Raw genomic sequence first — 15081 nt, 5'->3', positions numbered from 1 at the left:
GGTTGAAATAAACCTAAAACGATATCCAACTCCTTACCCAGAGGATTTAAAGAATATGGTAAAATCTGTTCAAAATTTGGTGGGTAAGCCAAGCCATGGAGTGCGTGTTGAGAACTCAAATCCAACAGCTAACACGGAGCAAACTGTGAAAGAAAAGTTTGAACACAAGTGGCCGGTGGCCCCAAAGGAGATTACAGTGGAGGTATTTGGAGGTTATTGGTAATTGCCAGTGTGGTTTGACGTTTAGACTTCTGGGTAATGGTGTTTCTTATAACTGAATAGATTGCTTTAATAAGAAGTTACACATTATTTCCTCAAATTAAAAAATGAGTCTTTTTTGAGATATGAGGGTTGCATTTAGTAAATCAAAGATGGTTGCTCCCACCTCATGGCCAAAATTATTACTATGTGTTTAATACATGCAATGGCTCATCAGCTACCCAGGCTAGCCAGGAACGTATTATAACCATGAAAATGTTGGTTACCTAAATTTTATCTGATTATTTTCTGGGAAAACCAATGCAACATTTTTATTCAGACAATCACAGTAAAATTCCTACTAAGTTTAGAATGAAATTTTTAAAAACTTTTTTGTGTTTGAGCTTCAGCCTTGAAAGGGAGAGAGAGAGAGAGAGAGAGAGAGAGAGAGAGAGAGAGAGAGAGAGAGAGAGACAGACAGACAGACAGACAGACAGACAGACAGACAGATAGACAGATAGACAGAGATAGAGAGAGACAGAGACAGACAGACAGACAGACAGACAGACAGACAGACAGACAGACAGACAGACAGATAGACAGATAGACAGAGATAGAGAGAGACAGAGACAGAGACAGAGAGAGAAAGGAAAAAGGAAAGGAAAAGAAGGGAAAGGAAAAGGCCAAGCCACAAATGTTAACCAGGATCAGGAACAACTAAAAACTCAGACCTGTGGAATCTGACCATGAGAATCTTACTGCATTTAGAAATAAGCTAGAAGTTCAGTCTTATTGATTTGTTTGGTCTGAAAAGAATTCAACTACATTCTGCCACCTCTACTACCTCATCTACTCCTCAACTTACTAGTTGCATCCTTTACTTTCACTAGAAACAGAAATAGAGTGAACATGTCTGGTCCATATTGTTTCTCTATAATCTAGATTGACAAAACTCTTTTACGAATCTGCATTTCAAATATTCCGTTTGTGGCATTTGAACACCAACAATATATGTTGCACTGTGCTAAACACTGTGATAGGAATAAAATAGATAAAAATGTGTCCCAGGTTCCCAGGTGATTCAAAGCTAAGCCAGAAACACACGTAAAGTGATCTGATGATTTCTCGTTCTAAATTGAAGCCTATATTAAAGATGGCATAATTCTTTAAAATAGGAACCAGTGATGGGAATTCCTTTCCAGACAGAGAGATCTTGAACAAAAACAGCCACAGTCAGTTGAGGGGCTGAAACAGGAAGATGGCTGGGGAAGTTCAAGGCCAGCTTAGGATACAGAGTGAGGCCCTATTGTAAAAACAAAGCAAACAGTTATAGTATGCAGAGCCACAAAAGGGAAGTGCACTCTGACACCTCAGTAGGTAAAACCTGGAGTTTTAGAGGGCAAAGTAAATTTTCTTTTCTTTGCCTTATAAGTGCCACTGTGTTCTCTGTTTCTCATCACACACACACTCACACACACACACACACACACACACACACACACACACACACACACAGTCAAAGTCACAGGCTTCCATTAAAGATATTAGAATAGTACAAATATGACAGAAAGAAATATTTAGAAGTGCACACTAAATATGCACACACACACACACACACACACACACACTTTGTATTTAAACTTCATGGAATCACACCCTAACATCCTTTGTAGCATTGTAGTAATGAAACCTAAAAGTGAATAAATTCACTACAAATATAAAAAGACTTATAATTGCTTAATTTTGGAAATGGAAGGGTAAAAGGGGAGAAAAATATCTGTGGTCACAAATTTAATAATAAGCCGCTGGTAGGTAAAAATTAGTTAAAGTCTCCCATGAACATGCAAAGATAATACATGCAAAATTAAATTTTACATTTCCTCCCAAAACTTGTCCCACTTCTGTCCTGACTTTAATCTGATTTCACATTATCTATCAGCTCTTTTAGGCTAGAAATAGGGCTGATAATTTCTTCTTTCTCTTCACTCGTCATCCCTTCCAAACAGTTACCCCAACCAGCACATTTTCACCTGTCTTTTCTCGAGTCTGTAACTGTCAGCATTGCTACAAAAGCCATTGTCTCCTTGCCTTACTTTGTCCCAGGCCTCCTTGTTGCCTTGGCAACACTTTTCCTAAAGCGTGCAAAGCTAATTGTTTCCTTGGCAATAGCTTCTTAGTGCTGGGAGAAGAGCCTGGGGTTCCTCATTAGCCAGGGCAGCTAGGATGGAAGCTGACTTCTGACTTCATGTTTACTGTGTAAGCTGCCCTATCCCTTTCTTAGGCTTCACCATCTGATGTGATCTCTGTAAAAGGACATTCCAATGGAGATTTCAATACTTTCTCTGAAATCGAGATTCTGTGTCTCTTTTTCCTTTTAGTCAGCTGTAGGCAATCATTGCCCTCTTAAATGCAACCAAAGTAAGGACCACATTAAATTCCACTCAGTATCTTGATTTAGTTACTGTGGACAACTAAGTGTCTTATTGATTATTTTTAAAAAGTCAGTATTTATTGTATATTTCATATCCGTATATACTTTTCACTTTTTATACAGGGTTTCAATATTTTGATATTAGCCCAGGCTGGCCACAAACTCAAGACCTTCCTGCCTCTGCCTCCTGAGGATCATGATTGCAAGCTTGTACCACCGCATCTGGTCGTATGTGTAGACGGTGCAGTAGGGAATGTGCACTTCATGACAGAATCAGCCAGGTGACTTAAACACCTTAACCAAGGGAGGAAAAACAAGGAAGATTTGAGGGAAGCAAGACATAAATAAATAAATAAATAAATAAATCATCGGGAAGGCAGTACAAGGGACCTGGTGGGGTGGTGTACGTAGGAGGCAGAGGCAGGAGGATTAGGAGTTCACGATCACCTTTGGCTACACAGTAAGTTCAAAGCTAGCCCAAGATACATGAGATTCCATCTCAAAAAGACAAAACATTTCATAAGCAGCCGAGTGAATGGGAAAGGAAAGCCAGCCCCAACTGACTTTTTCCCATTTCCTAGAGTTTTTGCACAGGCTATCCTAGAGAAAGAAAAGAGCCAGGACAGCCATAGGGACCAAGAGAGCTGGTGACAGGAAAGCTTCCCCTTCCTGCCTCCCCCCCTTATAATGCCCTCAGAAGCCCGTGTGCCCCCTCCCAGCTCTGGGTATGCCTAGCATGCCCTCACCCTTCCAGTCTCAAAGGGTCACCCCTCGCCAGTCTAGCCTTCTGGCTTCCTTTGCCGTATCACGCTGTGTTCTTGCATTAAAATGCAATGAAAACGCTTAGGATGGTTTTATATGTTATCTTCGGACAGCTTCAGAAGATAGGCACCATTTTTATCTTGCCTAGAATGTGCAGATGATCATTCAAGTTGTGATTTTTTTCAACTTCGCATTGCCGCCAAAGCCATCAGCTCTTAGTAAAAAAACCATACTCCAGTTTCTAGATTCTGACCTTTTGCCGGGCTAACAATATGCTCTCCTTAGTTGACAGCAAACCGTGTGCCCTTTGGCAGCTGCAGAATCCCAAGTGCACAACCAAATCCACTACAGTGTGCCGGGCTGCTGGCCTGTACGACTCGGGTGATAGGAATTTCAAAAGCATTTTACTTAATGATATTTCCAACGTATACCAGGTTTATTTGATGTAACTACAGGCTGGGAGCATCTGTATGCTCAGAATCTAGCACAGAGGAAGCGTACAATGAGTTTTTGTTGAATCAAACAATGGTTGGCTAAGTCTGGTGTTATAATCTATCTTTCCGTCTGATTAGAAATTCGTGGAAGTCCGGGTGAACTTCTGAGCTTTGTTGAATTGATCAAAACTTGTTGGCTGTCTTGTCTAAGCCACTCTTCACCTGTGCCCTCTGTATCTCAGTAATTTTTGCTATTTTGACATCGTCAGAAAGATAAAAAATTCATAGACTGGGAAATAAAATGTTTTATCTTTTTTTTAAATAACCAGAGCCAAAATATTAAGATCCATGAACCAACAGACACTGACCATTTTTTCTCAAAGCTGGAAGTCATAGCAAACACAACAACTCTGAGACGTCACACACCAATATTCAGGTTTTACTTTTTGGTCATAGCAATCACCAAAGTCTAACTTCTTGAGGATTGACACCAAGAATGTGCAGCCAGATGTTGAAACCAAGTACAACACTGAGCCAGTGTTTCACAGCTGGCTGGTTGGTCTCAAGCAGTACCTCTCCGAAACACTCTCTACAACCCATAATATCCCTGTGAATTAGCAACGGCTTACACAAATGCCTCAGGACACAGTTTGGGAATCACGGGGAAAGGCTTTTAAGTCTAGGAGGCAAGAACTGCTGTCTTGTGTCTAACTTGTTGCTGACCTCAGCAAAGTAGTTGTGTCCAGGCCACAGTTTCTTTACCTCTAACAATGTAGGTGCTAAGAGACCCTACGGGGATGGACTAGGGTGATGACAAGAATTTTTATACAAAGCTAAGCCTAGCACTTGGTTACAGAAGAAGGCTAAAGTGGGTAATTCCAGACCATTCCTCAGGAGAATAAAACTCCAGGTCCTGCTCCGTTCTCTTTAGTGTTCTGCATATCCCCATCTGGACACCTGTGTGCTGCAGTCAAAAATGATACAAGCCTTTTTCTTAGTGAGGAGACAGCCTGTTTTCCCACAACAGAGAAGCCATCTTGTTTCCCTCATAATGGGGAAACAGTCAACTGTCCTGGAGGTTTTTCCTTTATTGCCCTTATTAACTCTCATCTTAGACTCTCAAAAGCTCAAAAGTACACTTTTATTCTTCTTGACTTTTACCTTAGAATTATCTTTCTCCATGTTATTAAGAGCCAAGATTTTGTTTAAATAAAGGAACGATATTGGGATAAAAACCAAAAAAAGGAAAGGGCTTTTGTCCTCCCCTTCCTCCAACTTTGGTCTCCTCAGCAGGAGACACATTTAGATGAACTTCTGATGAGCCACTTACTAAGGCTGCTTGCCTTCCAGCAGCTTCCACTGTTTACCACCATGGAGGCAGTCTAAAAAAAACTGCTTTCCTCAGTTCTAAGGAGGGTCAGAGACACATACCCTATCTGGACCGTGCAAATACGTTGCTTCATACAAATCCGTTACCTTTATCTACATAGATTAGGTAGAAATTAGCACTAATTCTATTGCCTACCATCTTCTTCTGATGGATTGTTGGATACAGATCTGAGAACTGCATCACCTCACCTGAGGTACCTGATTAGTAAGCGATACAGGATGGGGACACAACACCATGTGGTTGACAAGTCAGCGTGTCTTGTTCCTTGCACAGGAGTGCTTCTCCAGCTTGTATCTTCTTACGCATCCCTCCCAAGTCACACACATGCTTTTATTCTTTACTACACCAACTTAAAACCTTACCATTACATTTCTTGAGCTGAACTTAGAAACTCCATGACAGTGAGGATTTCTCTCTTCAACCCCAGGCTTTTCAATTCTCCTTTCTCGTCAGGATACCGTTCAAATCAGATCCTTGCCTTTAGGTTCCTGGTACTGGGGGCCTCACTGGAAGCCTCACTCTGGAAAGTGTGGGAACCTAAGAGAACTACATTTCAATGCTGGGTCTTTGTTAAGTGTTTCTCTGAGCCCCACGCCCATGAAAGGGTTGAACTAAATAATAGTTCATTCTTTATCTCTCTTGGAATATTATTCTTCTAAGAATTCATAAGTATCAAATGGATGTTGGTTTTTCATAAGAAAATATTCTCATACACCCCCAAAAATAAGTTCAAAAGATCACATTTCAGCCAAGCATTAAAGAAATTGATGTGTTTTTCTGCAAAACCAGAAACTTAAAGCCTGTCCCTTTGAGTGTTTCTGTTTGTTCATTACACCAACCAGACACTAGACAAATGTATCCAAATTTCTGATAGTTTACCCAAGTATAGACTTTTCTGATTCAACAAAGTATTTCTACTTGTGTTAATTCAATGCTCCAAATTAACAAGATGCTAACAAACAAGCAAAAAAAACCCTGAATGTTCTTCTTTGAATTCAAATTACCCTAAAGAGGTTAAAAGACATCGCTGTTGTGTATAGAAAGTAGGACTTTAGATTTTGGCTTTATCAATGCTTTCCTGATAGCTGTTTAATTGGGAATTATCTGGGTTCTAGTTATTAAAATTAATGGAATATGTGCACTGTTGAAATTACTCAGTGGTTGAGAACTCTGGTTGCTTTTGCAGAGGATCCAGGTTCACCAGCATCCACATAGTGCTAACTTCTGTTCCAGGAAATCTAATGCCCTCTTCTGGCCTCCACAAGCATTGCATACAAATAGTGTATTTCCATACATACACTAACAAGTAATATGCCATGAGAACACTACCTCAGGAAGGAGGCTCTCGGCCGACCCACGGTGCCAACACAGCCACACAGTCAGCTGGGACACAGGAGGGATTGAAAAGCAGAGGCTAGGGGTGCACAGATACCGGACCGCCCAGTGGGATAATGTGATGGATGGGACATGGATCCCATTGCTCAGCAATGCCCTTTCCACTTGGAACTCTTGGCTTCTCCCATCCAGCACATGTGACTATGAGCCACACTGCCTGTGGAGGGCGTAGCATGATTAAATGCTGTGTTGAAATGAGCTCTGCTTCATCTCAGTTAAGTTGGGAATTCCCAGAAGACCCCGTTGTGTGTTTCTGAGGAATCTCCACAGTGCCAGGCACACGAATAGCATCCAAAAATACATTTAGTGAATAAATGGGCTCATATAAAATTTTTTAAAAGTATTGCTCAATTAGAGATACACAGGGTTCTTTTTTGCAATGCCCCATAGTGAATTGAAGTCTAGGGCCGCCTCTTTCTGAGTCTGAGCCAAATAACATATTGCCATCTTGCTTAACCGTTATTTAAATGTTTACTTTCCTTGTCCTGTATTATTATATCTCTCAGGATTCTTTTGTTCATCCAGCTAATGAAATGAGGATTGGGGAACTTCACCCTTCATTAGCTGAGACCCCTCTGTACCCACCCAAACTTGTTCTGCTAGGGAAGGACAAAAAAGGTAACACCATCGTGACGCCGCTGTGGAACTGTGCCCGATGCATGTGCATGACAAATCGCCACTTAATCATTATGACACGCCATAGTCTCCGAGTACTCCACATGTGTGCCTCCGGCATCACTCATACGGAATCTGCTTTTCATACTTTCTTTCGCACCCGTCAGTGTCCGTAGCGTTGTAACGTGTTTCCCCTTTAAATTTCAGAATCAACTGATGAGTCTGAAGTTGACAAAACTCACTGTCTGAATAACAGTGTCTCCTCAGGCACCTACTCAGACTACTCGCCCTCCCAGGCTTCCTCGGGATCCTCTAACACTCGGGTGAAAGTGGGGTCCTTGCAGACGACAGCTAAAGATGCCGTCCATAACTCTTTGTGGGGTAACAGGTGTGTTGAGAACGCCCTCCCCTCAACCTTCCGTGTTCCCAAATGCTCATTTTCAGCAACTTTGACAGAGTGGAATCTGTTTTAATGTTGGATTTGTTTTTTAGCACGTGAGTAGCACAGAATATAGAAGATGCAGGTAAGCATATGGGCTTACCTGGGACTAGGGGCATCAACGCCATCCTCCACAGCCTGGCACCCATGCCGGTGGGAAGGGACTATGCGAAGTCACAATAAGAACTAAAAGCTTGAAAGTAAAAATTTGTGTTTGGTCATTGCTAATAATGTGTGTGTGTGTGTGTGTGTGTGTGCGCGCGCGCGCGCGCGCGCGCGCTTGTGCCAGAAGGCCATGGTTTTTTCCAAGATACGAAAGTCAGAACAGGTTAAAGTGGGCCTTTTTGGATGGTGGACCCGAAACGATGCTACTTTAACCATAAGCCAGGTGGAGATAAATGAGCTACACAAAGGCTGGTGGCACTCTCTGTTTCTTATTCTTCTTCTGGAAGCGTCACCTCTTCCTGTTGGTCATATTTTTTTTTCTCTCCTTCTGCTTGCGTTCACAGGATTGCACCACCTTTCCCACAGCCTCTGGATGCCAAGCCATTACTCAGCCAGCGGGAGGCTGTTCCCCCAGGGAACCTCCCCCAGCGTCCGGACCGGCTGCCAATGAGCGATGCTTACCCTGACAACTGGACCGATGGCTCCCATTACGACAACACAGGTTTTGTCTCAGAGGAAGCCACGGGCGAGAATGCCAACAATAACCCTCTGCTGAGCTCCAAGGCTAGAAGCATACCTGCTCACGGGCGCAGGCCTTTAATCAGGCAGGAAAGGATTGTTGGTGTTCCTCTGGAACTGGAGCAGTCCACGCACAGACACACGCCGGAAACAGAAGTGCCTCCTTCCAACCCCTGGCAGAATTGGACCAGAACACCCAGTCCGTTTGAAGACAGGACTGCTTTTCCTTCCAAATTAGAAACAACCCCTACTACCAGCCCCTTGCCTGAAAGAAAAGACCACATGAAGGAGCCCACGGAGACACCAGGTCCCTTTTCTCCAGGAGTGCCATGGGAGTACCATGACCCCACCCCCAACAGGAGTCTCGGTAACGTCTTTTCTCAAATCCACTGCCGCCCAGATTCATCCAAAGGTGTTATTGCCATTAGCAAAAGCACGGAGAGGCTCTCCCCACTCATGAAAGATATAAAGTCCAACAAGTTCAAAAAATCTCAGAGCATTGATGAGATTGACATTGGTACCTACAAGGTGTATAACATCCCGCTGGAAAACTATGCCTCCGGGAGTGACCACTTAGGAAGCCACGAGCGGCCGGACAAGCTGCTGGGGCCAGAGCATGGCATGTCCAGTATGTCCAGGAGCCAGTCGGTACCCATGCTGGACGACGAGATGCTCATGTACGGAAGCAGTAAAGGGCCTCCCCAACAAAAAGCATCCATGACTAAGAAGGTCTACCAGTTCGACCAAAGCTTCAACCCACAAGGAGCGGTGGAAGTGAAGGCAGAGAAGAGGATCCCGCCCCCCTTTGCACACAATTCTGAGTATGTGCAGCAGCCCGGCAAAAACATCGCCAAGGATCTGATCAGCCCCCGGGCCTATAGAGGATACCCACCCATGGAGCAGATGTTCTCCTTTTCCCAGCCGTCTGTAAACGAGGATGTCATGGTGAATGCTCAGTTTGCCAGCCAGGGGCCCAGGGCAGGCTTCCTAAGGAGGGCTGACTCCCTGGCCAGCTCCACGGAGATGGCCATGTTCCGAAGGGTCAGTGAGCCCCACGAGCTGCCCCCTGGTGACAGGTATGGCCGAGCAGCCTATAGGGGAGGGCTGGAAGGCCAGAGCAGCATTTCAATGACTGATCCCCAGTTCCTCAAGAGGAATGGCAGGTACGAAGATGAGCACCCTTCATACCAAGAAGTGAAATCGCAGGCGGGAAGTTTCCCCGCTAAAACCCTTACCCAGAGGAGGCCGCTGTCTGCCAGGAGCTACAGTACAGAGAGTTACGGGGCCTCCCAAACCAGGCCAGTTTCAGCTAGGCCTACCATGGCAGCCCTCCTGGAAAAAATACCATCTGACTATAACTTGGGTAACTATGGTGACAAGACGGCAGATAACAGTGATATAAAGACAAGGCCCACCCCTGTGAAGGGAGAGGAGAGCTGTGGCAAAATGCCGGCAGACTGGAGACAGCAGCTGCTTAGACATATTGAAGCTAGAAGGTTAGACAGGGTATGTCTGGCGTTTCTCTGTAAGAACTCCCCTCCCGCCTCGGGTCTTCCTTCCCTGGAGTCTCTGAGCACTTGTGGCGGCGCATGAGTTTCAGGAATGATAGCTCCCAGAATTTTATTTTATTTTATTTCATTATTTTTTGTGGGGGAGATGGATTGCAGTAGCTTATTGTGGGTATTGCTTGTGCTTTCTGAGAAAAACCGGCAGGTGAATTACATATCAAAGCCTAAATATTGTTGGTAAGACAGAATTTGACTCTATTGTTTGGGACGGTGCTTCAATGTCTTTCTAGCCATGAAAGCAAGGCCGCCTCTCCCAGGACCCAAAACTGTTCCCTGGTGACCTAAAGAGTGTTATTTTTATTGAGTCTGTAAAAAGTGAGTATTTCATCCTTTTCCACATGGACTCACTTATATTAAACTCGGGTTTAATTTGTTTATAAAATTTGCACATAGCTACAGCTAAGGGACAACTGAAGTTATTACTTCTAATGAGCAATAATCTTCCCAGCAAGGAACAGAAAAATAAAATAAGTGGAGATTAAATGCCCTCCTACACACTATTTTATTCGATTAAAAAAATCCTGCCAGTTAGAGTTTATGTAGAGGGAAATTCTACAATTCAAGTCAAGCTACAAACAACAAATGCAGGTGATGTCTCAGGAAAGACAACAAAAGTAACAAATCCGTGTGCACAACACAGCAAAAAAAAAAAGGAAGTAAATACCAAATTAATCCTAATTCAGTTAAAAAATTGAGTCATAATATTGTATAGGAATGAGCCATGATTGGTAGTTAAAAACAAAAACAGAAAAACAGTACAAAGCACATGGTTAGTTCTTGCCACCTGCTTGAATCGCTCTGAGAGACCGAGAATTTCATTTTCTTGCCTGCTGCTCGTCCACATCATCATCCAGAACCTCGTGGCCCTAGTTCAGAGGATTCTGTGTGTCCCAAACTCACGTCCAAATTAAAGATCCTTTGCAAAAAAAAAAAAAAAAATGGGGCCGTTCCCTCTCCGTCCTCAAGTTAGGGTGCTTCATTCTAATATGTTGGCTTTATTTAATGCTTGGCTTTTACAAGGCAACTCACTGTGTTATGAGTTTCCTTAACTTTAAACTTGAGTTTTCAGGTTTATCTGTTAAAAAAAAAAAATGATTGGTAGGCTGTGTCTACACAATAAGCGAACAGTTTTCCTAAAGGGGGAATGAACTAATCAATGTAGCTGCGGGCTCTAATTTCTCTGCATGAAGCCTCAGCTCTGCCTTGTGAGATACTTCATCAAAATGTTTCAAATAGCTGTACTCTGTCCCTGAAGAAAACTTTGTTAGACACCTGGGCAGACGCCACATGCCTCACCGCAAGTCATACCCTCCATGCAGACAGATAAGGGTGAAAATATTTAGGGTCAAATAATACAATGCAGTTGGGGACTCTGGCCTCGTGTAGACATGACCATATAGAACAGGGCAATGTGATAATAACGAAGAAAGGTGCTAAGAAGGTGTGGGGCGTGGATGTATGACAAGCAGCCAGAGACAGGGTGAGTGGGAATGAAGTGGGACGTGGAATAACCAGGTGTGAAGCATTTGGTGTCACTGATTTTCAGGCATCTTGGATAGACGTGTCCCACCCACCTTGAAGTGAGACATTAAGCAGTTAGTGCCTCCCATAGCTGGAGAGAGTATAGGGCTGGGAAAGGGTTTGGACAGGCAAGACTGAAAGCCCTGCCCGACCTAGATGGCCAATGTGAATTTATCTGTATCACGTTGTTGTGATGACACCTTCCTTTTCTATTGAGCCCTCTGTTTACAATGCACCGGTCCTAGCGCTAACTTTTCAGAGCAATTTTGATGTATATTTAGTACTTTCTCATTTTGATCCAAGAAGCTGAGTTACTTTAGACTACTGCTCCAAGCCTCCGTTTCCTAGGAGCTTGCTTCTTCTTTACTCCAGGTGACATTTCCTTACCCACTCAGCTGAGTGACTTAGCAATAACTTAAGGTGCACATCCTTTGAAATCCCTCAGACAACCCCCTCCCTGGTGAATCCATGGTGCCAGTGCACATGTTACCATGTCAAACAGTTCTGACAGAGCTGGCATTCTGTCCATGGTCAGATGGCACCAGAGATGTAGGGTAATTCTTTCCTCCAAAACTCAGCTAAGCTATCCAACCCTGAGCAAACAACAATGCCAGCAGCTACAAGATCTTTGTGATTTCACATAAAACTAAACTGCCTACAGGTCTTCTCCTGTTATAGGCTTAACAGTCCAACATGGAGTTGGCAAACGATCTTAGTGTTGGCCTTCGGGAGACAGCTTCGAGTGCTGCACTAGAAAAGGGATACTGTTTCTCCCCTTGTTTTAATTGAGAATATTTCTGTGACAGAGCCCCACTGTGGCAAAGAATTTAAAACATGAATCCATGTGTCTGAGATTGCTGGTCCTCTATGGGACATCAGGGAATTAGCCCTGAACCAGGAGAAGCAGAGAGTCTTTTTCACTTTTGGAATGGTGACAGTGAACTAGTTCTTAGTCCTTAACAAACCGAATTTTCAGACAAAATTATTACCAGTTATGTCTTCATAGCTCACAAAACTGGTGATAAAAAAAAATCATTACTTTGGTACCAGTGCTCTTGAGCAAAAACAGTCATTAGTCCTCAGTGATAGCTAAGAAAAGATCTACTGCATTAAATAAAAGAATTAGTGACAGAAGAAAACATTGCAAATGACTATGTATACACTGCAGATTGAAATTTTGATGCCAGACCATTTTTAAATATCTTAATTTTTTTTTACTGAAGCTCTATAGAGAAAAATTACTAATAACTAGTACCTGGCAAAGGATATTCACAATATAAATATTAACAGGGTGCTGTGCAGATATTTAATGTATACTAAAAAAATGGTAGTAACCCATTTTCAAATCATAACTGCCCCAAGGTTGCCACACATTAGCTTAGGCAGAGTTAGAAATTAACATCTGTCTTTTATGTGTACAGATCTTACATTGTGAGACAGTGAGATTATTAGTAGATGCAATCTTATTAAAATCTCACTGTTTGAATTTGCAGAATTAATAGACTACTGCAGATGAGCAAAACTTGTCTCAAGCCAGGATCACCCTGATATCCTAGAGACAGACACTTAGCCTTTATATGATAGCAGGTGTGAACAGGGTACCTTTGCTCTTGTCGTTTCCGTAGGTCTGGGCGGTACTATTACGTGCACAACTAACCCTGTTACTGTATGCTTTTGTCTGATGGAGCGCATGTTTATAAAGAGTTACTGTTTGCCCGCTCACAGTTCAATGTTATGAATTTAGATGTGTTCGTGTAATGATCCGTTTGTGGAGCCCGTGTTCACACCTGTCACATGGTTGTTTCCTCTACTCAGAGTGCTGCTCACAAACACAACACAGTTAACCTTGGCATGCTGCCCTGTGGAGGTATTTCAGCAATGCATGCAGGCAGAAGCATGACTTTAAACTTGCAGACTAAGTCTAAATTTGACCTTCAAGACCTACCTCTTCAGAAAGTAAGTATGGACTGCCCTACATGTGCCAGCATCCCAAAGCCACTTGATGTTTGTTCCCTTGATGTGTGCAGGCTGTGCATCCGGCCCTGCTAGCTACGGACTCTCCATGGTCTGGGAGCACCAGGGCAAACGATGTAGCGCCTGGATCTGTAGCTGCTCAGTGTTGGTTGTAGCTGGAACAGTTAACCAGACTCTTGCTTTTTGGACTGAGCAGGCACATGGCTTTTGGGGTTTGCTTTAAGCGTCATCTCTCTGCCTATTTTTCTGTTCTTTCATGTTTTCTTCCTTTCGTGTTCACACATCTATTGTTTGCTGTTTTAGAAACTACCCCTTCCCTCCCTTGGTGAAGCATTCTGAGAACGATACTGAAAACTGCTTTTAGATTTGGGTGGTTCCTTTAGAAGGCACAATATCCTAAAAGAACATGGGAGTTAAATGTTCAGCACAGTAGATGCTTTTTTCAAGTCCGCATTCCTTGTGGAAACAGCACAGGAGGAAGAGATGTCCGTAGTAACAAGTTCGTATATCTAAACAAAAATGTAAGCATGTTAGCAATACATATAATACTGTATGCTAATGAGAGGAAGAATTCCCATTGTTAAGGAAACATTTGTTCAGTCAGCACTGGGAATGCCCATTTACCTGCTAAAACTGATTAATGTTTTTTTTCCCTCTGTTATATCTCAGTGGGGACTAAGTGAGTCATTTTCATACAGTGTTATTATGACAACATGTTAATGTGGTCACTTTGTAGAGAAAGAGGTACAAAATAGGATCCCACCTTCCAAACATTACTTATTTTTCTGTAGAATATTAAATGTGGGACAAACTCCCATGTCTTGATGCCTCACATTCACTGTCAAATGTCTAGTAACATCCCCTAACTCTAGATAGTTTAATTCAGGCTGTGGGTAGCATAGCATGCTTAGAGTTTTATGTCCACAACTACACACACACACACACAGAGAGAGAGAGAGAGAGAGAGAGAGAGAGAGAGAGAGAGAGAGAGAGAGAGAGAGAGAGAGATCAAAACCTACCTAAACTGGAGACTTTTAAATATTACTTTATTTGTTCTCAGTCTCCCAGGGGATGCCCAGTGGTGTTTGGTAATCAGCCCTGCTGGTGTTTGCTGAGGTCAGCAATATCTCTCATCCTGACCACGCTCATGCACCAGCTCACAAAATCTAAACTTAGAACTGGGCTTGTGTGCAGTTAGTTTATTAAAGCGAGCACAAGTTGGTTCTATCGTGTTAACAGCACAACCATTTTTCTTGATACCTGCTAGATGTCCAAAGTCCTCAATCTTTTTCCATCCAAAAAACAACTTATTTATCCAATCCACACTCATGGATGGATGAGCAGTCACAGCTATAGACCCCTCCACAAGAGCACGTGGGAAGTAATGTAAATCACTTGGAAACTAAAGTAAAAAAAATTTTCTTCAACAAATTAATGAGCAGATTAAAAGGATCTTGATTTAAAGAAAGCTACTGCTGGAACCCTCTGAAAATATGTAGTGGCAACAGCCATGTTGTGACCAAGTTGGAGCCTAATTACTCTAATCCCTACAACGGTCTGGATGCACATGGCCATGGAACAGCAGCAGTCCCCTTGAATGTGTCTCGGGTGTCTCAGCTGTTTTCCAGATACAGGTTAGGGACGGCTGCCCTGTTGTGTTAACCTTGCAG

The 15081-nt window shown here is 42.9% G+C and overlaps 1 protein-coding gene across 14 annotated transcripts in view; it reads left to right on the top strand.

Moving 5' to 3' along the window:
- LRRC7 (leucine rich repeat containing 7) overlaps positions 1-15081 on the top strand; it is a 474653-nt gene that overhangs the window by 402389 nt on the left and 57183 nt on the right. For 7 of the 14 annotated variants that reach the window (XM_084757046.1, XM_084757039.1, XM_084757048.1 and 4 more), the window contains 5 exons: positions 2-202; positions 7117-7228; positions 7433-7613; positions 8174-9854; positions 13253-13393. In XM_084757046.1, coding sequence (XP_084613172.1) covers positions 2-202; positions 7117-7228; positions 7433-7613; positions 8174-9854; positions 13253-13393 — 2316 coding nt within the window. The remainder of the gene's footprint in view (position 1; positions 203-7116; positions 7229-7432; positions 7614-8173; positions 9855-13252; positions 13394-15081) is intronic. The other 7 variants (XM_084757042.1, XM_084757040.1, XM_084757041.1 and 4 more) reach the window with 4 other exon arrangements.

The sequence above is a fragment of the Acomys minous genome (assembly GCF_964271855.1).
Source record: "Acomys minous genome assembly, chromosome: 14".
Lineage (NCBI taxonomy): Eukaryota > Metazoa > Chordata > Mammalia > Rodentia > Muridae > Acomys > Acomys minous.
Note: the sequence above shows the minus strand (reverse complement) of the source record. Positions and strands in the feature narration are given on the sequence as shown.